Below are 26,465 nucleotides of genomic sequence, written 5' to 3' on the forward strand. Positions count from 1 at the left end.
TCGTACCCATCACTTACAATATTCTTTTCTACTCTAGGCACAAGGCCCGAAATTTTGGGGAAGGGATTAAGTCGATTAGATCGACCCCAGTACGCAACTAGTACTTAATTTATCGACCCCGAAAGGATGAAAGGCAAAGTGGATCTCGGCGGAGCTTGAACTCAGAACATAAAGACAGACGAAATACCGCTAAGCACTTCGCCCGACGTGGCTAACGTTTCTGCCGGATCGCTGCCGTCCTCCATCAGTTACAATATTGAACGAGTCATGAGTGATATCCTGTCGCATGAAATCTCTTTAGAGTTTCGGTTACATCCAACTGAGGTTTTTTTTTGTTTGTTTTTGTTCTGCTCGGATTTACTTTAATGTTGACATACTCGAAAAATATGTCTTTAAATATCATCTTTCCTATGGTATGAAAATGGGACTTTGAGAAATGATGTCAGAAAATGATTAGTACTCCGTTTGTTACCGTCCTAAAGATATCAACCTGGCACATTTGGTATCATACAATACTTGTAGCGTGTCCACTCCCATGTGATGCATGGTATGCAGTCTCCTCAACTCCGAGTCACTCAGACAGCATACTGCAGCCACAGCCTGCTCCGCACCCTCTGGCACCTGCAACCAGGCTCGCTTTACCCTGGTTAGGACGTCTGCCCGTTCTTCTCGGAAGGCACAAAAATCATGCTCAGCTTCAGATCGGATTCAGCGGTTAGTTCACGCAGTATCCCCAATCGACGCTTTACCAACATCTCCGCAGCCCCTTTGGTTCGCACCCTCCGCTCATTGGTGATGACTGCCATCACCCAACCAAGCACAGTGGCCGAATCGGTCCTAATTTCTATGGTGCGCAGCCCCCACTTCAAGGCCAGGTTCACCCCCTTCAACACGGCATCCAACTCCGCCACATTAATATGGTTGCAGTCATCCATCTTCCTGAGCCAGGCTGCATCTTCCACCACGACGCCTCCCATTTCCAAGACAGCCCCTCTTGCGATGCTACTGGCGTCACACCATACGATCCCACTCTTTGATTTGGGAACATACCAACTGCCCCTTACTGGATCCTCTACTCTCACTCTGACCAAGACTTCCTGCATCATGTCGGTCGTCTTCTCCCCCACTCTATCGTTCCACTTCACTCCTTCGGCTCGTCTCTTGATGAAGCTACATGCTGTCCGGAGCCATCCTGCAATCGGGTAGTGTCCCACCAGCTTCCCACACACCAATAACAGTTCCCGTCTACTCATGCTGGTGCCCAGTTCGGGGACCTCATTCCCTCACCGAAACACCAACGCGCCGGCCTTGTCTCTCCATAGCTTGAGGCCCAGTGCAGCGCCTCCCTCCATCGCTACTGGTGGCTTGGCGATCAGTCCAAAACTCTTCATGTAGCCTATGACCTCCGTTACTGGCATTATGGTTTCATCCACAAGGATGTCATGGATGTACTAATTGGTGGTCCTTTTTACTCTGTCCACCTTTCTCTGGATGGCCTTGAGAATTGTTGCCATAATCTTTGGCGCTGAATTTAGCCCAAACCCCAGCCTGGTCAAACAGTATGTCCGGCCCTTATACCTGACAAGCTGATGCTTCCACAGTCTCTCAGCCACATGCACCTGCAGGTATGCCGACTTCAAATCGACGATCGTGGAGGCCCCTGTCATCTGCCTCCAGTCTTACAAGGTGTCCCTGCAGACATCTGTGGCCTCGCCGCCCGTATGACATGATATGTGGTCATTCAGCTCTCGGAAGTCAAGCACTGGTCTGACCTTATGCTTCGTGGGCTGTACCACCGCCATCAGCGGCAGGACTCCGCTCTCTACTTCTTCCCAAGGGATCAATATGCCCTCCTTAATCCACCGCTCCACCTACCCCTCGAACTCGCTTCTGGCATCTCCTTTCAGAGTATGGTGATAGCAGCCCACTTTATTTTTTAACGTTGGGGGCTCTCCCTTCCAGTGCCACTCCACTGTCCACCTCTGGCCATCGAAGACAGCACGAAAGTCCTGGTCTTCAATGGTGTGCGCAGCATAGTTTTCTTCGCGGTTCTCACCAATGCACGGTCTCGCCATACACGGTTTCCCCGCAACCCCGACAGTCACACCGGCCTCGTTGACAGTGACACCTCCTAAACGGGTGATTGCATCCATCCCCATCACCACGTCAATCTCGTCCACCAAGTGGCCAACTACAATTGCTTGCAGCGTCAGCTTTGCTCCCTGCACCACAACCTGCGCATCTGTAATGCCTTCGCAGTGTATCTTTCTTCCGTCGACCGCCCTCACACTGCTCACTCCACTCCTCGTCTCTTCTGGAGTCATCAGAGTCGTCGTACAGCCCGTGTCCACAAGGGCTCGCGACATCTTCCCCTCCACCAGAATGTCGACTACAGGTAGCAACAAACGCGCCTCTATTGATCTAAAGGGATAACTACCGGCGCAGTAGTATCCCTTAGACCGTTTCCCCGCAGACATTCGCAGGCTATATGTCCTGTTTCTCGACACCGGTAGCAAATGACCTCAGGCTTGGGTGACTTGCAGTCTCGCACCATGTGCGGGCCCCGACACCGGAAACACTGTCAATTGAATGGTCGCACACATTCCTTGTTTGACCCCTCTCCGCTACTCCTTGCTCGGCCACTTTTCGTTGTTGCAGTCGCTGCTACCGGCGTCGTCCTGCAACACGAAACTAGCACGCGAGCTCGAGTTATAATATCTGCCATCGCCATAGAGTTGACGTTCGGCAGCTTTTGCAACTCGACCGACATGTGGTCAGGAAAACCAGTTACAAACGCTAACTTAACCGTTCGGTCCAGCGATTCTCCTTCATATCCCGCCAGTTTAGCCAATCTCCTGAGTTCGTTGGCAAATACGTCGACCTGTTGACCAGTCCACTTTGCTTTCCCCAGGCGAGCGTACGCTTCGACCATTCCTTCTGCAAAGGCCTCCATCAAGCGGATTTCTATTTTTTCCGTGCTAAGTTGGTTCCTTTCTTCCATTTCTAAGCATAGCGCCACCGCCGAACCATCTAGGTACAGCGGTAGAAAACTCACTAAGTCGTCTATCCCGTGTAACTTCGCAACCAGCTTCATCTTCTTTAACCAAGCGATTACATCCGTGTCACCGCAAAACCGTTTGACCATATCGTTCGAAATACGGACTACACTCATCATTCGTCTTTTTTTTTTTTTTGATATGGGCCAACATAGCTTGTAGCGTGATGGAGGAAAAAGACAACAGGAAAAGAAGCAAAAGGGAGAAAGAAATACAGAGATCTTACCTGTTGACCGTGGCGGGATCAGTGATCACTGACCAGATAAAAACACGACCTTTCACATGCGCCGTCTCTCATCGAACTGCACGCACGTGCTCTGTGTCCACGCATGGCCCCGTAGCTTTTCCGCCGGCCCTTGCAGTCTTCACATCCGTTTGCCCCATCTGCAATCTTCTCCACCAACACCACATAGCTCATCACAGCCCATAACACCAAAATACTATTAGCATCGGAAAGACATCCAACATAAGAGCAAATGCTAAATGTACCCAGCACTGATGTAGACTTCTTTTGTCGTATATAAATCACAACCAACAAATGCTGAAAATCGTTTTAGCAAACTTTAAGCAGGTAGAAGGTTGCAGATACCTGTGGAGTATCTCCTTCTCCCATTACAATTATTTTTTGTAGTCTTAGGATTCTGGAACTCGAAGAAGAAGAGGCTTACAAGCGGATGCAATTCAATGGTTGTTTATTTGGTTCTCGTTTCATGGGGTTTGCTCCCGGCAACCACCTGTATGTCAGCGCGTAGTTCGTTAGCTCCGTTCGCAAGAGGTACATTACCTCTGGAGATAACGGGTAAAGTTAGAGCGGGTTAAGAATCTGCTGTGAGCAGCTAGGTTGCAGTGTTGTTCAACGTGAGCGCCACAGGTATTGCCTAATTTATGGTTTAACAATTTTTTTTTTCAAACACAGAAACCTTTGTATTAACAATAAGTACTTCAACAAATAACTACAATCTATATTTATCTTGCACTTTCTGTTTAATATCTGCTAACATGTCTGAAGTGGTTTCTCGTTCTTGATACTCAGAGAGTTGTTCAATTGCAATTTCTAGATCCTTTTGATTTTCTTCAAATATAATGGACTGCGTATTCTTCTTTAAATAGAATGCAGAAACATAAGTGTACATAAGTGTCGAGCGACATTGACAAAGTACATCTACGGCCTTTCTAAGGAACTGAACTTCAATTCAAGACATGTGCTATTGCATCTCTTCCATTTTACCTTCACCAATGCATACAACTTGAGTTCAAACTTTAAACATATGATTCATATATCGATTGCAGTAAAATAGATAACGCTATAACGCCGCCCAGGACTCCTGAGCCTCTCTTGCGTTATTTTTTTAATTTTTTTATTTTTTTGCTTCTTCTTCTTCTTCATCAAATCAGTTGCAGTTGTACCAGGAAGGGCCATGAGGTTATCAGGACCCTAAACAGACCCAGCAAAAATTTGCTTTACAATTCTGGTTTTTGTATACCATGTGATTACAGCCTCCAAAATTCTCTATAGTGACATGGCACTTGGGACATTCCTTCGTATTAGCAGTAATCCAATTTGAAGTTTCGCTATCGTCATCACATTTTTTAAACCCCTTCCTTAACCATTTGCACCTGACAGGATCATACCAATTCTCTCCACAATTAATGCAGAATGTATGTCCACAAAGACACGGTTTAGTACCATAATGTGCTGCCTTTACTGCATAACCACAATCTGGGGCTGGACACCATCGCAATAACCGACTGCATTCAACGAAACTATTTGTTATAATTTGTTGATATTTTCATTTCACTTTAGTGTCAGTCACAAGTGACATCACAGTTGAATAGTCCACGAAAATATGACAACCATGAGATAGCCGTACAAGAGATAAGTCTGTGCCATACCTTCGTCCACCACTTTTGTTGTTAGAAATTCCATCCAACATTGATTACAAAAACGATGACCACACTCAAGAACCAGTCATATCAGGAGTAGGTTTGGATATCAAACAAATTTCACATAATGTTTCACCTGACGGTGGTTGAGATGAAGTCGATCTGGGGATTTTCCTAGGCCCCCACCTCCCTTCTGTGAAGATTGATAACATGATCTTTGGAGAAGAGGCTGTTCTGATCCTCATTGTAACACCGTTGATTATTGTGACCGTCCAAACACATCTGAGAAGTTCAGTGTCATGTGTCAATTAGTCAAGACAAATATAGAAAAAATAATAGCTGCTTTTGCTGTCTACATCTCTTAATATTTGTTTCAAATTTTGGCACAAGGCCAGCAATTTCAGGGCACGGGCTGAGTCGATTAAACTAAACCCAGTGCTCAATTGGTACTTATTTTATCGATTCCAAAAGGATGAAAGGCAAAGTCGACACAGGCGGCATTTGAACCCAGAGTGTAAAGAAGGATAAAATGCTTCTAAGCATTTTGTCTGGTGTACTAACGATTCCGCCAGCTTCCCACCTGCAATTTTAATATTGCCAGCAGTTCACTTGGAAGGGGGCAGTTAAATTCGGTTCAATGTGAGATACTATAAATGAGAAGAATGGATTGAACCAGAATCGGTGATAACCATATAAGCTATTTAATAGCAAACAGTACCCGTTAGTTTTACTAAAACGATTGAATTATTATTATACTGATAAGGAAGTAACGATTTGAACACAGTATAGCCATGAAACGTTACCTTCTTGTTCGAAAATTACCTGCTTGTCTATATAATGCCATAGAAAAAGCAAAAGATTACATAAATTAAATTATTATTATTTGCAAAGGTGGGCACCGTTAACCAAAAAGTTTACTTCGATAACTGTTAATCAGTTAATTCTTTCAAAATGTAATGGAAGTTGACGATAAACCATTAACATTAATTTTTATCATAGAAAAAAAAAAACAGCATGAGATCAGTTTTTGCTCTAAAAACACATTTAAAAAGTGCCAAAACTATAAAATACGTAAACTTCAATTGAATCGAAGTTAAATGTAACAGAAGGTAATTAGTCCAATGATGGTTTCCAAAGTTAATTTAAAAAGTTAAATTGCTAACGAAAATATTAATTTTGTTAATTGACAATTAATGGATTAACGGTTTGGTGCCCATCTGTGATTATTTGATGGAAAAGGTTGTAGGGATGTGGTTATACACCATTAGGTGTACTCCGCTTCCGTACATTAAATTTCTTGAAGAAACAACGGAACGCAGATTCTGAACTATCAACACAACAGTATTTATTACAATAGAATTCGGCAGCACTTCGCCCTTTGGTTACTGAGACGCCGTCAATGATGTTGAGTGGTTATTTGTCTAGCTCCAGAGTTGGAATGTTGGAGAGAGCTGCGACGACGTCTAAGCCCTTCATCGGCCAGCGAGAAAGAGGATGAAAATCCGCGCGAAGCTTGGATGTCGATGACTACGCATGCGCATGAGACACTTCCTGTATTCCTACCGGAACTAGTCCCTGCGCACGCGTGGTTAGAAACTCCGAAAATGTCATCTGCTATTCAGGCGTCACTACAAGGTTAACAGCTTTTATTTGTAGTGTTTATTCCATATTCCTGTGAAAAAAAAAAACTGTTTTAGAAAGCCTCTCTCTACATTAATTAAACCGAAGAATGTTTGGGTGGAATCAGCTAATATTTTCAATGTTGACCAAGGGAATTTAGAAGGCAAAACACGAAGCATATTAAATGATAATAAACGATTCTTTAAACATTCAAAACATGGAAAATGTTATGACTAAATAGAGAGACTACCTGGGGTACATTGGGGTTTGGCTCCACAGAATTAAAAAGTTCAAAAGTGAAAATAACAGAAAATAACGCATTAAAATAAGAGAATGCAATGAAAAGAGATTGATCGGTTTGTTAACCTTGAACACGTTCTACTTTCATTATTGAATTTCTCTCTGGTGGCAAACTGGCAGAATCATTAGCACGCTGGATGAAACGCTTAGCGGTCGCTACATTCTGAGTTCAAATTCTGCCGATGTCGACTTTGCTTTTTATCCTTTGAGGGTCGACAATATAATTACCAGTGAAACACTGGGGTCGATGTGATCGACTATACCGCTCCCCACAAAAATCCAGGCATTTAGTAGAAATAATTAATTCTTCTAAGATGGCAAGCTGGTAGAATCATTAGCACGCCAGGCAGCATTTTGTCTATCTTTACATTCTGAGTTCAAATTCCGCCTAGGTCGACTTTGCCTTTTATCTTTTGGGGTCGGTAAAATAAGTACCAGATCAACACTGGTATCAATCTAATCGACCCCTCCCGCGAAATTGCTGGCCTTATGGCAAAATTTGAAGCCGTTATTTAACTCCTCTGCGTTTGGATACTTATTCTACCCTCGTATTCCTTTATTATTCTTATGATTATTACGCAGTCGTGATATTTCTTTCTTACAGATCCATTTGGGTCATTTTTTGAGGTAGAAATAAGTTCTTTTTAATAAAGAATTACAACTCGCATTTAAATGAAGGGAAAACTTGATTCCAGCTTCGGGATGATCTATGTTGGCTAAATGAAAAATTAAAATAAGGCACACGATTAGGTTTGTTATTGTTCTGAAATACTGAAATACCATTGTTAGGGAAATTATTGATGTGTAGAGCCGAAGACATTTCGTTTTCTTTTTAACACCATCATAGAATATATAATATAAACATTGTTTTCATAAAGGAGCTCCATAAGAAATTCAGTCTACAGACGCCAAGATTGCTGTTGAGTTTTGCTGGACCGGCACCAATTGAGAAAATCGAAGTTGGATTTGAAGTAGCAAAGATTAGTCCGTAAGTATTTGCGGTTGCTGTTTTAGTTACTCTTCCAGTCTCTGCTGCTGTTGTTGTTGTTGTTGCTTCTGCTGCTGCTGATAATGAATGAATGTTATTTTGTATTAATTGATATTTTCCTTGGATTGATTGTAATCAGTGGTTCCCAAACTTTGTGAGGTTGCTGCCCCCTTGACATCCAGACCACATTCCTAGCGCCCCCACCCTAACTAACCATCACAAACATAAACCTCTCTCTGAAGCAAATTCAAAGCAATTGCATTTCACAAATAAAACTTAACCTAATGAACCCATTATTTTGTTGTTTTACATGACTCGCCCCTTTTGGCTACTCCGTTAACGCCCCACTTTTCTTCAACGCCCCCTTGGAACTTTCCACCACTCCCAAGGGGCGGGGTAATACCGCTCACTTTGAGAACCACTGATCGTAATGATTCTACTCCTTTCGGAATCTCTTGTATTCTCCAAACGATGAAGAGGATACAACATTGTTAACCGAAACGGTACTCTTCCTGTTTGGAAATATACATTATTCTGATGAAGACTAGAGTTGAAGATTACGGACCTATCACAGTTTATTATTAACTCTTTTACAAATAGTTTGAAAATCTACGAATTTTGAATACCATAAACTTTAACGATTGCCTATTCTTGCTTCATTTAGGATGCGCTCAGTTACACAAAACTTGTCAGGAATGACTTTTACTAATATATATGTGTGTGTGAAAAAGAGTGTATAAGCGTGTGTGTGTGTGTGTGTGTGTGTGTGTGTGTGTGTGTGTGTGTGTGTGTGTGTGTGTGTGTGTGTGTGCGCGCACGTGTGATCAAGACATCATAATGAAGAATGGAGATATTATACAGTTTCAAAATTTATTTATCATAGTATTTTCTTTATATTCCTTTCCGACATGTATTTCTGCTGGATAAGCATTTTAGTACCATTCAATACAATAGTTTTGTGCATTTAGCTGATTTATATTAAATCAATTGCAGAACACATTCGAATCTAAAGGGAAACAATCCTATACAGCTTTATTTCAGGTGTTTCCCATACAGGTGGATGAAGCGAATTGAAAATTAACACATTAAATATACGTTCTTTAAGTATATCCTCAGTGAGAGAAGACTATGGCCAAAGATAGCAGAAATAGTAGTGAAATATGATATGTTTACAGTTCTGGTTTCATTTAGACATAGAATGACCTTTTTAGGTATTAAAGAAACATTACTTCATTACACTTGTTATAGAAGGCTCCTTAAATCGGTTAAGATGTATTCACACAACTGACCGCTCATATTAAAGGTAACAGAAGTAAATGGACAGATTTAAAAGATCGAAATAAAGAAAACTTTATGAACGTCTGTATCTGTATACTAAGACTCTGCTAACGAAGAAATATTCAGAAATTGTGAAAAATACCATAATAGTCTTAATTATAATGTCTTGATAATATACTCTGTATAAATGAGGCAATCAGTTTCCAATTTTTCATCGGATAATTTTAAAAGTTAAAACCGTACTTTGTTTTGACTTGTTCATACACCTGGACTTCTAGATATACCATGATTAAGTTTGTGTATGTTGGGGTAACTTTTGTTCCAATCACAGTTCCAAATATTTGTTTGTAAGTGTTTTCTTGAAACTGAAGTTGTTTTTGAAGGATGAATTTTGATCTCTCTATGATGAATTGACCAATTTGGTCTGGAATTTCATCAAGGTATTTTCTTAGCCAAAATGCTATTGCCTTTAGTCTGTACTCCTGTAGGATTGTAGCATACAGATTTACTACATCAAATGAAATGATTTTTTTTCAGGAGATGGTTTAATAGATTGAGGTCATCCTTTATGAAACTTGGTACAAATTTTAAGAAAAGCTTTAACTGTATGTCAAGTTAGTTCCCAAGCCACAGGCTGAGTCTATCGCAATCAGTCTTCCTTTGAGATCCTTCAAAAAGGATACGTTTGTGCAGAATGAGTGATATTCTTTGCAGGCATCATTAATTGTTTTATTTTTGAGTATTTTGGGAAGTCCGTAGAAGAAACTCACTTGGCCTATAAAATATTGTTAGATAATCAATTTCGTTATTAGTTAAGCCTTTTTCCTTGTTGGTTTATGAGGTTGCTTTTATTTGCTGGTAGTTGCTTACTATTCTGTCATGGTATCTTGAAGAAGCAGAATCAATGCAACATTTTTGTATTGTTCTCTATTCATAATAACTACAGCACTTTCCTCACCAGCTTCTTTTATAATTAAGCTATTATTGCTTTTTAGGTTATGTATAGTTTTCCATTCTGTTTGACCACACACACACACACACGCACACACACACACACACACACACACACACACACACACACACACAGATAGATAGATAGATAGATAGATAGATAGATAGATAGAATGATAAATAAATAGATCGATAGACAGACAACTATAGATATAAATATATTACGTGTGTATTTTGAACCACAGTGATAAGAGTTGTTTTATTTTATTGTCAGTTATGTGGATTTCATCAACATCATGACCTATGACTTCCATGGCTCCTGGGAAAAAAACACTGGTCACTCAAGTCCTCTTTTCCCTCATTCAACTGACAAAGGAGATCTTATAAATTGGAATGTGGTTGGTATTCAGATTTCATGCCCATGTTCTTTTTCCTTTCTATTATTGTAAATTATGATGAATTGAAATATTTATAATATAGCACACACAGGCCTGATAAGCAAGAAGCCCACGGCACTGAGTGTGTGATTGTTCACTTAAAAACATTACATTTCACTTAAGAGAGTCAATGGTATTGACAATTGAAGAGCAATAGAGAATAACAAGGCACACACACACAGACATACGCAAATGCACCACACTCACACACACAAGAACATACATATGAAATTCTTCTCTCTCTCTCTCTCAATATATATATATATATATATATATATATATATATATATATATATATATATATATAAAGAGAGAAAAAGATAAAGAGACCAATGGCAAAGTTAGAAATATATTTTATGGATAAAGTCTTACAGCTGTAAGGGAATGTTTTTATTTTTCATTCCCTTCGAAGTTTTATCTCTAAATAGTGGTATGGAATTTAACTGTTCTTTCTAGCGTGCAAGAAATCCATATGATGGATTCCTCTTATGTGTTTAAATGTAGACTGTATTTTCATGTATATATATATATATATATATATATATATATATATATATATATATATTTGCTTCAGTATTCTCTCAAATATGTGCTGCCTTTTCCAAATGTTCTTTTTACAGGCCTATTCTGTGGCTAACTGGCTTCACTTAGGAGCTCCAATAGAGAAAATCAATGTGGGTATTCCATTTTATGGCCGGACTTTCACTTTATCAAACCCATCAAACAGCTCCGTTGGAGCACCGGCACCGCAACCAGGTAAAAATGGAACCATCACCAGAATTGCAGGGTTTCTCTCATACTTTGAGGTAAATTCCAAACAAATGTTTTTGACAAGTTTTAAAGTTTAAAAGATTTTCAGAATATGGTTTGATTAAAATATATTTAGGGTAAATAAAGAGGTTGAATTTTTAAACAGAATTCAGTTATTAGATGTGGTTAACATTAAAAAATGTGGGCTTGTGGGTCAGCAGTGTAGATTACTGAGCCAAATATGTTGATTGATGAACCAAATATGTTGATTAATGAGCCAAATATTTGACTTAGATTCAATTTTTATTTGCATCATACAACTTTATTTTCTCTTGTATTACCAGCCAGAATAAGAGATGTTATTAAATGTGATCTATGACCCTAAAAGATAATTTTTACAAATAAATTATGGAGAAATTTTTTTTATTGATATAGAACTGCAAATAGTGAAGGTTTCTATGTGTGAGTGTGTGTGTGTGTGTGTGTGTGTGAGTGTGTGTGTGTGTGTGTGAGTGTGTGTGTGTGAGTGTGTGTGTGTGTGCGTGTGCGTGTGTAAATGAATAATGTGATCAAATAGCAAAGAGAAAAGATTAAACATTAGATGCAGGTGTGTTAGGAAGCTTGCTTCCCAACCACATGGTTCCAGTTTCAGTCCCACTGCAGAGCGCTTTGACCAAGTATCTTCTACTTTAGCCTCAGGCCAATCGACGCCTTGTGAGTGGATTTGGTAGACAGAAACTGGGGGTGAGGTGGTGAAGCATGATCTTTCAACATTGGGCCTCACAGAGGCAATGATTAGTGACCGAGAGCTTCCACAATATGCTGTGCTTGAGAAGAAGACCCATCAAGCCAAGTGAAATTGTAGTCATGGCAGATACTGGTGTCTCACAACTGGAACCCTTGCTGGTGGCAAGTAAAAGCACTCTCAGAGGGGTTGGCATTAGGAAGGGCAACTGGCTGTAGAAACCATCCCAAATCTCTCAGCTTTGGTCAAACCATCCAACCCATGCCAGCATGGACAACAGATGTTAAATGATGATGATATATGTGTGTGTGTGTGTTTCTTATGTCTGTGTTTGTCCCCCACCATCACTTGATAACCAGTGTTGGTGTGATTACATCCCCATAACTTAGCAGTTTTGCAAAAGAGATCGATAGAATAAGGTGTCAGACTTAAAGAAAGAAAGTACTAGGCTTGATTTGCTTAACTAAAAATTCTTCAAGGCAGTGCCCCAGCATGGCTACAGTCCAATAACAGAAATAAGCAAAAGATAAAAAATACTAAATATATAATTTTTCTCTAAAATAATTTTACAGCTGAAATTAATCTTTTAGTTTTTCTCTCCAGGTATTAAAATAGTAAAATTGATTTTGAGGAAGATTAGCTGTAAAGATTATAGGATTTATGGAGTGTGTTTATTCCATTCTAATTGTTCTCTGTCATAAAACATCTTTCCTCTTCTCAACAGACCTGCAAGATGTTACAGAAAGGAGCTAAACGTCACTACATTGATGAACAGAAGGTTCCATATTTAGTGCTGGGGGATCAATGGGTTGGATATGAAGATGAGGAAAGTGTCAGAGAAAAGGTAAGGATTAAAACATCACAATCTGCTTTACAATGGAACCAAACTCACCATAATCCTCATGCAATTTTTCATCCTAACTTTGTTTTTTTTTCCTTTTTTTTCTTATATATTGATTTCCAGTTAACTGAGATCAATCAATTACAGATGGAATATCAATATATTTCACATCAATTAATCAAACTCAAAGTCGTTACATCAAGCTGGGTCATTCCATCTTTTTTTCCACTTTCTCTGATTCAATCGAAGGAGATTAAATTTAGAATCCAAACAACAATGGTTTTGCTTCTCTTATGTCGGTTCCAGCTCAGCAGTGGATTAATATCTACGTTTGAACAAATATTCTGATTGATCTTTGTGGTTGTTGTTGTATTTTAGTTTCAGATAGTTTCATCAAAGGCTTTGGACATCTCTATTTACAAGTAGCTCAGGACTGTATTATATGGTGTGATTTAAGGGAAATTTGAATGCTATTTCTAGCAGGTCAAGTGACCACATAAAAGCTTTCTTGGAGGTTTGAAACAGGCTCTGGTGTTAAGATCCTTATCTGTCCTGACTGAGTAGATCTAGGGTCAAAAGCATTCTAGCCATGACCAACATGTCTTTTTGTGTATGAGTGACTACATTATCCAATGTATTCTTTACTTTAGACATTAAGGTGTAATTTGAGATGAGATTTGGTTGCTATTTCTAACAGGCTGAGCAACTAGTGATGTGTCTGTTTTTGATTATCAAAGTATATTCATTATGCTTACCAGAATTATGATGAGTCTCCACCAACTCAGTGAGAAATGTTCAGGTAAAACATCTGCTTGTGGAATGAATTATTGTGTGTGTGTGTGTGTGTTTGTGTGTGTGTGTGTGTGTGTGTGTGTGGTGGGGGAGATGTTTCAGTGTGAATGTGTGTAGAAACAAGCAAATGCATGTTTGGATTGAAGCAAACTGAACATAGCAGTAATTAACTAATTATGATAATAACCCTTTTGAGTAACAGAATGTCTTCATTCTTCAAATGCTCTTATTGATGGTCAAATTGTACACTACACTCTTACTGCTATTTCCTCCAATGCATCTATTATAAATGAAATTCTTCTTCTTCTCTGTCAGACTCTTTTGTGTGTTCATTATTTGTATTGAGCCATTTCCCAGTTTGGAGCAGTTTTCTGCTTTCCATAATTTTCATCATTGCTAAATTGATTTCTATGTTTCTCATTTCTTGACTATGCTTTCGTGTACATTTGGAATTGTCTTCTAATTATTCATCTATGAGAACTCGGTTGTTGGCATTCAAAACTTCCCATGGACAGACAATCTTCAACTTCTCTGTCATCGTTTTGATATCTATAATAAATCAAATCCTGAAAAATACCTACTTGTTCACAAATTTGCTCGTTGAGTTCATCACTAACTCTTACTTTGCTCACAGCAACCAAATTCATGGTTTATATGGATCTCACAAACCATTCCTTTAACTCTGTTGAATGCAGTACTTTGTCAATAAAAATTATAATACTTTGTCCTTGACTAAAAAGTTCTCTTGCAGTTGCATTGAAGAAGATATTGGTGGTTCCATAAACCAAAACAGTATCTCATCTTTGTTCTCTCTCTGGTTAGCTTTCTTGTAACACTCTTCAACACTTTCGTGATTTAATTTATTGATGCAAAACCTCTGTCTTACTTCTTTCCTAAGCATCTTGTAGCAGTTAACTAGGCTACAACTACACCAATCATTTTCATTCAAGCATTTCTCTTCATTACCTGGTCAACCATGTGAACAACCAGCACACGATATTTCCCTGCTGATCTAACTGCTTTTTGTGCCTTTCATATTCTTAATAACTCTTATTCGTATATGACATTAAAGCTTGATAACTAATCTCTCTCTTCATCCTTACCATTTAACATTTATTTTCCATGTTGGCATTGGTTGGATGATTAGACAAGGAGCTGGCAAACCAGAGAGCTGCACCAAGCTCCAATTGTCTGTTTTGGCAAGGTTTCTATGTCTGCATGCCCTTCCTAAAGCCAACCATTTTACAGGGCACACTGGGCGCTTTTTATGTGGAACCAGCACCAGTGCATTATGCCTGACATCAGCATTGGTGCCTTATATGTGGAATGGTACAAGTGCTTTATATGTGGCACTGGTACAGTTAGTTCATATGTGACACCAGCTGGGGATTTTTACATGTGGTACCAACATGGATACTTTATACCTAGCATCAGTACATGTCCTTTATATGTGGCACGAGTATGACTGCTTTTTACTTGGCGCCATGACCTCTTTTATTCCATTATTCTCTTCATTCAACAACAGCTTGCTCTATCACTACCCTAACACCTCTCTTCTCAGTATTAACGAGGATTAACTGTAATGTCTTCATTTATTCTGATGCATTGCCTCTCAATCTGGCACATCGTATGCCTCTCATTCTCACAGCATAGAACATAGGCAAACCTTTTTCTTTCAGTATCACATGTTGGAAGATCTATCAAACATGTGGCTTCTCTTTTAGCTACCTGATATTATTCATAAGTTCAGCACATCTTCCACCTGTCTCTTAGCTTCTATTGTCTCTATCTACTCTACTAATCCACCACCATATAATCCTAATCCTAACTGGGTCTTACTCCATCACAGATTTTATTTGCAGATCACAAAAATGTCTGATTGTCCTTTATCTCTTCTTTCTGTCATCATGACTACTTTTTGAAAGTTACAAATGGCAGCAGACTATATTAACTTCTGAGTCTCCCTTCTACAGCTTTAAATGGTACATTCTTCATCAGGAAAGACTTAGCGTTCACAATCAGCTAAATATCTCTGTCATTTCTTGATGAGGATGAAGTCTGATTCACCTGTTTACCTGAGGAGTAAGTGATCACGTGGTTAATCAGCTTTCTGAAGGTTCTTGAAAAGTCTGGATGAAAATGAACTTGTAATTAGTTTATCATCTACGCAAATACATTAACCAATTCAGCCAACATTATCATCAAATAATTCACACCATCAAAATAGAAAAAAATAATAGAATAATTAAGTTCAAAAATAATTTTTGCTTTAAATAAATTTCTTTTCTTGACTTGTAGGTTCACTACCTGAGAATGCATGGTATAAATGGAATGATGATTTGGGCAATTGATCTTGATGACTATAAAAATTACTGCAACAAAGGCTCATATCCCATGATGCATACAGTCATAAAAGCTTTGAAAGACACTGAGTAAGTCCTGTTTAATCTTTTTTCTTTTTTTTAAAAAAAAGCATTCGCTCGTTACAAGGTTGTTAGACCACTGAAAATGTAAGAGCTACTAAAATAAAATGGATGCTAGACAGAAGTGAATAGGTGACGATGTACATTAGACTTAAAAGACTGGAGAAGGACATATTGAAGAAGAAAACAAGACTGTGGACTTGTTTTTGTGAAAGATTGCTTTTGATTTCAACAGATTTTCAAAATTGCAGGATCATTTTGGATTCTGCTTAATGTCTTTGAATTAATGTTGTCTATCAGTTGGGTTTTTTTTTACTTATAGTAATAAATATTTTCTATATGAACTATTCATTTTCATCAGAAAATAATAGAAATAAAATATTTGGCATAATAAAATGTGCACCCCACCCTTACTACACACAAAGTAGTACTTACATTACCTTTGGTGGTGCCCCTTCTACAGGGACATTAACCAAATGCAATGACAGTTCAGACAACAGAAAGGGCATCTAAATGATAAGTATTTGCTAACATGCTAAAATTCTTAATCTAACAAAAATTGTCTTCTTTCTCACTTTTCTACAGCTGTTTCTCTGGGGTTGCAAGCTTCAATAATCCCATTCATTTTTACCTGATGTATCTGCTTTTTATTCCTCACAAAACAACCAAACTGAATACTTTGTCCAATCCTTCTTCTATAGAGCTGCTGCTGCTGCTTGGAACACCCTCCCACCCAATCTTTTCCAGACAGAACTCAAAGCTCATCAACTAAGTTGATTTAAGAAGGATCACAAGAACCATGGAGCTCACTGACAAAGAAAAATAATAGGAGTTGGTCCAATGGGTCTTTGACTTCCAATGGTTAATGTTTAACCAGTGTCTCATAGCACAATCGAAGGCATTTGATGTTTTGCATTCGTAAGATTTCAAGCTATTTACTCTATAAGGCCCCACTTTGTGTCAGGGTTCCTTTTTCAGTGAATTGGAGCAATATGAAATGAAGTGCCTTGTCTAAAGACACAATTCACTACCTGTTCTGGGAGTCAAACCCATAACATTACCATCAATGTGTCCAATAGGCCATGAGTTTTCACAGTACATATTGAGTTCAATCATATTTTTTTCTCTTTTTGTCTCAAAGAAACTAACTTAAAACTAAAACAAAAACTTTCGACATAAAATAAATAAATATAAATATAAATGTGTGTGTGTTTGTGTTTGTGTATTTCTCAAACCAGTGCTTGACAACCAGTGTTGGTGTGTTTACATCCCTGTGACTTAGCTGTTGGGCAAAAGAATCCATTAGAATAAGTACCAGGCTTAGAAAAAAAAGAAAAAATCTAAGTACTAGGATTGATTCATTTGACTTCTTCAAGGCAATGCTCCAGTATGACCGCAGTCTAATGACTGAAACAAGGAAAAAATAACAAAATATATTTTCCCTTTTATGTCAATAATTTCTGCCTGTGTAAAGATTCTTTGCTTTCTAAATGTTTTACATTTCTGTTTTATTTCTGTTTTATTTTACAGAAATTTACGTCCTGAAGACAAAGCTGGTGTGTATTGAATTTTCAATTTCTCTCACCTTGTTGTGGTTCAATTCAACCTCAGTATTAATGAGGGTGAATGCATGAGACATAAGGGGTTTGGGTATTTGGCTGACCTAACGCCAGGAGCTTGATTCACAGTGCTACATTGTGTCCTTCAGCAAGATACTTTCATTCATGTTGTTCTAGTCCAACCAGTTGGCCAGAATGAGTTGTACCTGTAATTCAAGAGGGGCCATCCTTGTCACATCCTGTGCCATGCTGAATTTCTCTGAGAATTATGTTAAGTGTATGCATGTCTGTGGAGTACTCAGTCACATGTATGTTAATTTCATGAGCAAGCTGTTCTGTTGATTGGTTCAACTGGAACACACATCGTCATAACTGATGGAGTTTCAGTATTAATGAGATCAATATTTCTCCAAAATATTTAGGTTTCTATTGGTTCTGTTGGGATTTGGTAATTCTTATTTGAAACGAATTAGATATGAACAAAAAAAGAGAAAAACAATCTTCATTATTCCATGAAAAACAGAAAAAGGATTCTATGTTGAATGTTCTTTGACAAAAGGACACACAAGACATAATCAAAACTCTTATGCTGCAGTTTGATCCTTACGGAAATATTTGTTCAATTTGATCCTAATTCTCATACAAAAACTGCTTTATCACTGACAAAACACCAAAGTCAATTTTTTTCCCCATAACTTTCCTATGAATATAATGCAAAATCTTAATAATGTTTATGTTATGAATGCTAAAACTTAAAAATACCCTATAAATATTATTTAGGGAGATTGTTTTGATTTAAAGAGAGATTATTAAAACAATAGAGGTAGGATATGAACTGCTGTTGCTTCAGATGGTAGTAAAATGTATTTTCTGCTTAAACATTTATGAGATGTTCTTAAAATGTGCAATTACTGAATGGTTTCCATTTCATTTATCAGGAATGATTAAAGACAACAAATTTTGCTTCAGAAAGAAAGCAGGTTTCTATGCAGATCCCAGTAACTGTCGAAATTATATTTACTGTGGTTCAGTAATGGAGAAATATACAGGACATTGCAACAAGGGTCATCGGTGGAATGATACAAAAAAATCATGCGAAGTTGATCAGAGCAACAGTTGCACACAATAGTTGCTTGTAAGTTAGTTGCATTTTCTTTTTAAAATCTTTTACATTTTATTTAAAAATTTAAGAGTACCCTAAGATAGACACATACCATCTGCAATGTGCAACATTTGAAAATTTTGCTGGAAAGCATGTAATCGATGCAGTTATGTGAACTAACAAGTTCCATCCCTCACTTAATTCCTAAAATCTTGGCTTATCAAAGCTTCACCAGAACACATTCAATTTTGCAGATAGACAACTATACACAGATTTACAACCACATAACATTACATATATAGTCATGTTGGTAATTAATTTAATGTTGATTCATCATCTAGCATTTAATTTATCTGTCATCCGTACATAAAAAGGAGTCCATTTTGAAATTTAAAAAATTGGTTTATGCTCAAACCTCAGTTTAATTCTAAAGGTTAACCAGTACATCAATAGCTTCTCCTACCCATCCACATAATTTTTCTCTCTTTCTTTTTCCATCAACTATCTACTGTCCCACCCAGCCCTCCCACCAGCCTATATATTCTGAATAATGGATCACGTTGAGCCACAATTCATATCCAGTCTGATAAACACATCTATGTATGTATGCTCGCGAGCGTGTGTGTATGTGTGTGCATGTGTGCTTCTTTCAGGTTATTCAAGTTTGTCTCAAGAGACTTGAAGCTGGTCATTAACAAAGCAGCAGACATTTTGAGTGGAGAGAGTTCCCTGTCATTAACAAAGCAGCAGACATTTTGAGTGGAGAGAGTTCCCTGTCATTAACAAAGCAGCAGACATTTTGAGTGGAGAGAGTTCCCTGTCATTAACAAAGCAGCAGACGTTTTGAGTGGAGAGAGTTCCCTGTCATTAACAAAGCAGCAGACGTTTTGAGTGGAGAGAGTTCCCTCTCATTAACAAAGCAGCAGACATTTTGAGTGGAGAGAGTTCCCTGTCATTAACAAAGCAGCAGACATTTTGAGTGGAGAGAGTTCCCTGTCATTAACAAAGCAGCAGACATTTTGAGTGGAGAGAGTTCCCTGTCATTAACAAAGCAGCAGACATTTTGAGTGGAGAGAGTTCCCTGTCATTAACAAAGCAGCAGACATTTTGAGTGGAGAGAGTTCCCTGTCATTAACAAAGCAGCAGACATTTTGAGTGGAGAGAGTTCCCTGTCATTAACAAAGCAGCAGACATTTTGAGTGGAGAGAGTTCCCTGTCATTAACAAAGCAGCAGACATTTTGAGTGGAGAGAGTTCCCTGTCATTAACAAAGCAGCAGACATTTTGAGTGGAGAGAGTTCCCTGTCATTAACAAAGCAGCAGACATTTTGAGTGGAGAGAGTTCCCTGTCATTAACAAAGCAGCAGACATTTTGAGTGGAGAGAGTTCCCTGTCATTAACAAAGCAGCAGACATTTTGAGTGGAGAGAGTTCCCTGTCATTAACAAAGCAGCAGACATTTTGAGTGGAGAGAGTTCCCTGTCATTAACAAAGCAGCAGACATTTTGAGTGGAGAGAGTTCCCTGTCATTAACAAAGCAGCAGACATTTTGAGTGGAGAGAGTTCCCTGTCATTAACAAAGCAGCAGACATTTTGAGTGGAGAGAGTTCCCTGTCATTAACAAAGCAGCAGACATTTTGAGTGGAGAGAGTTCCCTGTCATTAACAAAGCAGCAGACATTTTGAGTGGAGAGAGTTCCCTGTCATTAACAAAGCAGCAGACATTTTGAGTGGAGAGAGTTCCCTGTCATTAACAAAGCAGCAGACATTTTGAGTGGAGAGAGTTCCCTGTCATTAACAAAGCAGCAGACATTTTGAGTGGAGAGAGTTCCCTGTCATTAACAAAGCAGCAGACATTTTGAGTGGAGAGAGTTCCCTGTCATTAACAAAGCAGCAGACATTTTGAGTGGAGAGAGTTCCCTGTCATTAACAAAGCAGCAGACATTTTGAGTGGAGAGAGTTCCCTGTCATTAACAAAGCAGCAGACATTTTGAGTGGAGAGAGTTCCCTGTCATTAACAAAGCAGCAGACATTTTGAGTGGAGAGAGTTCCCTGTCATTAACAAAGCAGCAGACATTTTGAGTGGAGAGAGTTCCCTGTCATTAACAAAGCAGCAGACATTTTGAGTGGAGAGAGTTCCCTGTCATTAACAAAGCAGCAGACATTTTGAGTGGAGAGAGTTCCCTGTCATTAACAAAGCAGCAGACATTTTGAGTGGAGAGAGTTCCCTGTCATTAACAAAGCAGCAGACATTTTGAGTGGAGAGAGTTCCCTGTCATTAACAAAGCAGCAGACATTTTGAGTGGAGAGAGTTCCCTGTCATTAACAAAGCAGCAGACATTTTGAGTGGAGAGAGTTCCCTGTCATTAACAAAGCAGCAGACATTTTGAGTGGAGAGAGTTCCCTGTCATTAACAAAGCAGCAGACATTTTGAGTGGAGAGAGTTCCCTGTCATTAACAAAGCAGCAGACATTTTGAGTGGAGAGAGTTCCCTGTCATTAACAAAGCAGCAGACATTTTGAGTGGAGAGAGTTCCCTGTCATTAACAAAGCAGCAGACATTTTGAGTGGAGAGAGTTCCCTGTCATTAACAAAGCAGCAGACATTTTGAGTGGAGAGAGTTCCCTGTCATTAACAAAGCAGCAGACATTTTGAGTGGAGAGAGTTCCCTGTCATTAACAAAGCAGCAGACATTTTGAGTGGAGAGAGTTCCCTGTCATTAACAAAGCAGCAGACATTTTGAGTGGAGAGAGTTCCCTGTCATTAACAAAGCAGCAGACATTTTGAGTGGAGAGAGTTCCCTGTCATTAACAAAGCAGCAGACATTTTGAGTGGAGAGAGTTCCCTGTCATTAACAAAGCAGCAGACATTTTGAGTGGAGAGAGTTCCCTGTCATTAACAAAGCAGCAGACATTTTGAGTGGAGAGAGTTCCCTGTCATTAACAAAGCAGCAGACATTTTGAGTGGAGAGAGTTCCCTGTCATTAACAAAGCAGCAGACATTTTGAGTGGAGAGAGTTCCCTGTCATTAACAAAGCAGCAGACATTTTGAGTGGAGAGAGTTCCCTGTCATTAACAAAGCAGCAGACATTTTGAGTGGAGAGAGTTCCCTGTCATTAACAAAGCAGCAGACATTTTGAGTGGAGAGAGTTCCCTGTCATTAACAAAGCAGCAGACATTTTGAGTGGAGAGAGTTCCCTGTCATTAACAAAGCAGCAGACATTTTGAGTGGAGAGAGTTCCCTGTCATTAACAAAGCAGCAGACATTTTGAGTGGAGAGAGTTCCCTGTCATTAACAAAGCAGCAGACATTTTGAGTGGAGAGAGTTCCCTGTCATTAACAAAGCAGCAGACATTTTGAGTGGAGAGAGTTCCCTGTCATTAACAAAGCAGCAGACATTTTGAGTGGAGAGAGTTCCCTGTCATTAACAAAGCAGCAGACATTTTGAGTGGAGAGAGTTCCCTGTCATTAACAAAGCAGCAGACATTTTGAGTGGAGAGAGTTCCCTGTCATTAACAAAGCAGCAGACATTTTGAGTGGAGAGAGTTCCCTGTCATTAACAAAGCAGCAGACATTTTGAGTGGAGAGAGTTCCCTGTCATTAACAAAGCAGCAGACATTTTGAGTGGAGAGAGTTCCCTGTCATTAACAAAGCAGCAGACATTTTGAGTGGAGAGAGTTCCCTGTCATTAACAAAGCAGCAGACATTTTGAGTGGAGAGAGTTCCCTGTCATTAACAAAGCAGCAGACATTTTGAGTGGAGAGAGTTCCCTGTCATTAACAAAGCAGCAGACATTTTGAGTGGAGAGAGTTCCCTGTCATTAACAAAGCAGCAGACATTTTGAGTGGAGAGAGTTCCCTGTCATTAACAAAGCAGCAGACATTTTGAGTGGAGAGAGTTCCCTGTCATTAACAAAGCAGCAGACATTTTGAGTGGAGAGAGTTCCCTGTCATTAACAAAGCAGCAGACATTTTGAGTGGAGAGAGTTCCCTGTCATTAACAAAGCAGCAGACATTTTGAGTGGAGAGAGTTCCCTGTCATTAACAAAGCAGCAGACATTTTGAGTGGAGAGAGTTCCCTGTCATTAACAAAGCAGCAGACATTTTGAGTGGAGAGAGTTCCCTGTCATTAACAAAGCAGCAGACATTTTGAGTGGAGAGAGTTCCCTGTCATTAACAAAGCAGCAGACATTTTGAGTGGAGAGAGTTCCCTGTCATTAACAAAGCAGCAGACATTTTGAGTGGAGAGAGTTCCCTGTCATTAACAAAGCAGCAGACATTTTGAGTGGAGAGAGTTCCCTGTCATTAACAAAGCAGCAGACATTTTGAGTGGAGAGAGTTCCCTGTCATTAACAAAGCAGCAGACATTTTGAGTGGAGAGAGTTCCCTGTCATTAACAAAGCAGCAGACATTTTGAGTGGAGAGAGTTCCCTGTCATTAACAAAGCAGCAGACATTTTGAGTGGAGAGAGTTCCCTGTCATTAACAAAGCAGCAGACATTTTGAGTGGAGAGAGTTCCCTGTCATTAACAAAGCAGCAGACGTTTTGAGTGGAGAGAGTTCCCTGTCATTAACAAAGCAGCAGACGTTTTGAGTGGAGAGAGTTCCCTGTCATTAACAAAGCAGCAGACATTTTGAGTGGAGAGAGTTCCCTGTCATTAACAAAGCAGCAGACATTTTGAGTGGAGATAGTTCCCTGTCATTAACAAAGCAGCAGACGTTTTGAGTGGAGAGAGTTCCCTGTCATTAACAAAGCAGCAGACGTTTTGAGTGGAGAGAATTCCCTGTCATTAACAAAGCAGCAGACATTTTGAGTGGAGAGAGTTCCCTGTCATTAACAAAGCAGCAGACATTTTGAGTGGAGAGAGTTCCCTGTCATTAACAAAGCAGCAGACATTTTGAGTGGAGAGAGTTCCCTGTCATTAACAAAGCAACAGACATTTTGAGTGGAGAGAGTTCCCTGTCATTTTGAGTGGAGAGAGTTCCCTGTCATTAACAAAGCAGCAGACATTTTGAGTGGAGAGAGTTCCCTGTCATTAACAAAGCAGCAGACATTTTGAGTGGAGAGAGTTCCCTGTCATTAACAAAGCAGCAGACATTTTGAGTGGAGAGAGTTCCCTGTCATTAACAAAGCAGCAGACATTTTGAGTGGAGAGAGTTCCCTGTCATTAACAAAGCAGCAGACATTTTGAGTGGAGAGAGTTCCCTGTCATTAACAAAGCAGCAGACATTTTGAGTGGAGAGAGTTCCCTGTCATTAACAAAGCAGCAGACATTTTGAGTGGAGAGAGTTCCCTGTCATTAACAAAGCAGCAGACATTTTGAGTGGAGAGAGTTCCCTGTCATTAACAAAGCAGCAGACATTTTGAGTGGAGAGAGTTCCCTGTCATTAACAAAGCAGCAGACATTTTGAGTGGAGAGAGTTCCCTGTCATTAACAAAGCAGCAGACATTTTGAGTGGAGAGAGTTCCCTGTCATTAACAAAGCAGCAGACATTTTGAGTGGAGAGAGTTCCCTGTCATTAACAAAGCAGCAGACATTTTGAGTGGAGAGAGTTCCCTGTCATTAACAAAGCAGCAGACATTTTGAGTGGAGAGAGTTCCCTGTCATTAACAAAGCAGCAGACATTTTGAGTGGAGAGAGTTCCCTGTCATTAACAAAGCAGCAGACATTTTGAGTGGAGAGAGTTCCCTGTCATTAACAAAGCAGCAGACATTTTGAGTGGAGAGAGTTCCCTGTCATTAACAAAGCAACAGACATTTTGAGTGGAGAGAGTTCCCTGTCATTAACAAAGCAGCAGACATTTTGAGTGGAGAGAGTTCCCTGTCATTAACAAAGCAGCAGACATTTTGAGTGGAGAGAGTTCCCTGTCATTAACAAAGCAGCAGACATTTTGAGTGGAGAGAGTTCCCTGTCATTAACAAAGCAGCAGACATTTTGAGTGGAGAGAGTTCCCTGTCATTAACAAAGCAGCAGACATTTTCAGTGGAGAGAGTTCCCTGTCATTAACAAAGCAGCAGACATTTTGAGTGGAGAGAGTTCCCTGTCATTAACAAAGCAACAGACATTTTGAGTGGAGAGAGTTCCCTGTCATTAACAAAGCAGCAGACATTTTCAGTGGAGAGAGTTCCCTGTCATTAACAAAGCAGCAGACATTTTGAGTGGAGAGAGTTCCCTGTCATTAACAAAGCAGCAGACATTTTGAGTGGAGAGAGTTCCCTGTCATTTTGAGTGGAGAGAGTTCTCTGTCATTTTGAGTGGAGAGAGTTCCCTGTCATTTGTGAATATGTGGTTGGGTTGCTGTGTGCATAGATGTAGGTGTATGCGTCATTACTTTTTGCATGTGTATCAGTGTATTGAACCGAGTGTACGTATATATTCATTTAAAGAATCTCATATGGAAAAATCTTTGCAATGTCGTACAAGTTGTCACTGTACGGCTAATAAAAGGCATTTGGAGGATGCAGGTCAATGTTTTTTTTTTTGCTCTTTCTTAGAAAAATTTAGTATTTTTTGGTTTTGACAAATGAGAATTTATAATCAGGGCACAAGAGCTGTAAGTTCTGCATTAATTGACCATAAATATTCTCATTTTCCTGAACTTTTGATATTACATTTGCGTCCATTGAGCAGCTGAGGTCTACAGCATTCCCGTCCCACAGAACAATATCAGGTTTTGTCCTGGATTGCTACTTTTATTCAAATATTCCACCTGTATTTCTGGTTTTCAAAAGTATAAAAACATTTTGGTTCTGACATGCGATTGATATATAGCTTTCCTGTAAATAGCATTGTAATTGGTTTTTGCCAACTACATCATATTTCATGGGCAGGGGTGTAATATCTGGTAGACATTTTAGGGCAGATGCTGATGAAGTGGGTGATATCTTTTTCACTAATATAGCATAACCGATATTTTCTGTTACCCCATGGAGGTTTTGATGGAATCTTTGTCTCTCCTGTTTATCAAGTATTTAGTAGTTATTTTCTGTTCCTGGATAGCAAAGGCATATCCTCTAGGTCGGATGTAACATATCTATTGTATATCCGAGAGAGGCTACCCTTCCTATCAATAGTGCCACTATCCTTTAGCTTGTGGTGTATGTACCCATTCTTCTGGTAGTGTCTATCCATGGCCTTTCTATAGAACAGGTATAAATCTTAGTTCAGTTCAGAATTTCTCACGATAGCTCCAAAACTTGCAATAGCTGATTCTGGTTTCTTGTCTATCCATGGCATTGTAATTTTCCGTGTGGATTTCTGTTCATAAACTGACATTTGCGAAAACAGAGAACTTTTTCAAATTGCTGATACTGAAGTTTATATATGTAAATGGATATTTATATGTGTAATTGTAATAAATTGTATAATCATGACAAAATGAATTCATATTCATTTCAGAGTAACTTTTTTAATTGGAAGAATGTACAGAATGGAAGCAGCATAAACTATGCAAGGCAGAAATTCCAGAATAATCAATGTCTTTATATGCGTAATAATCAATGTCATTATATGCGTAATAATCAATGTCATTATATGCGTAATAATCAATGTCATTATATGCGTAATAATCAATGTCATTATATGCGTAATAAATAAAATAAAATATTTTTTAAAACTCAATTGTCTACAGAGTTTTTTTTCCCCCCATTTTTTATTAGTTTAAATTCAAACATAAAATGAACTTTTGGTGGGAGACAAACACACAGACGACAAGCTTCTTTTAGTTTCGGTCTCCCAAATCCAC

At 39.1% G+C, this 26,465-nt stretch overlaps 1 protein-coding gene and 2 pseudogenes across 1 annotated transcript in view; 1 reads left to right on the forward strand and 2 right to left on the reverse strand.

Annotated features, from left to right (window-relative positions):
• LOC106870744 (chitinase-3-like protein 1) overlaps positions 1-26,341 on the forward strand; it is a 41,776-nt gene extending 15,435 nt beyond the window's left edge. Inside the window, exons 5-12 of the mRNA XM_089340101.1 lie at positions 7,739-7,848; positions 10,352-10,475; positions 11,135-11,320; positions 12,734-12,853; positions 15,941-16,074; positions 17,596-17,621; positions 18,563-18,759; positions 26,120-26,341. Of these exons, the coding sequence (XP_089196227.1) occupies positions 7,739-7,848; positions 10,352-10,475; positions 11,135-11,320; positions 12,734-12,853; positions 15,941-16,074; positions 17,596-17,621; positions 18,563-18,753 (891 nt within the window). The 3' untranslated portion in view covers positions 18,754-18,759; positions 26,120-26,341. The remainder of the gene's footprint in view (positions 1-7,738; positions 7,849-10,351; positions 10,476-11,134; positions 11,321-12,733; positions 12,854-15,940; positions 16,075-17,595; positions 17,622-18,562; positions 18,760-26,119) is intronic.
• On the reverse strand, positions 2,414-3,172 carry LOC149136851 (uncharacterized; annotated as a pseudogene).
• Positions 4,010-5,222, reverse strand: LOC149136852 (E3 ubiquitin-protein ligase arih1l pseudogene; annotated as a pseudogene).
• Positions 26,342-26,465: the final 124 nt, after the last annotated feature.

The sequence above is a fragment of the Octopus bimaculoides genome, chromosome 2 (assembly GCF_046866305.1).
Source record: "Octopus bimaculoides isolate indiv1 chromosome 2, ASM4686630v1, whole genome shotgun sequence".
Lineage (NCBI taxonomy): Eukaryota > Metazoa > Mollusca > Cephalopoda > Octopoda > Octopodidae > Octopus > Octopus bimaculoides.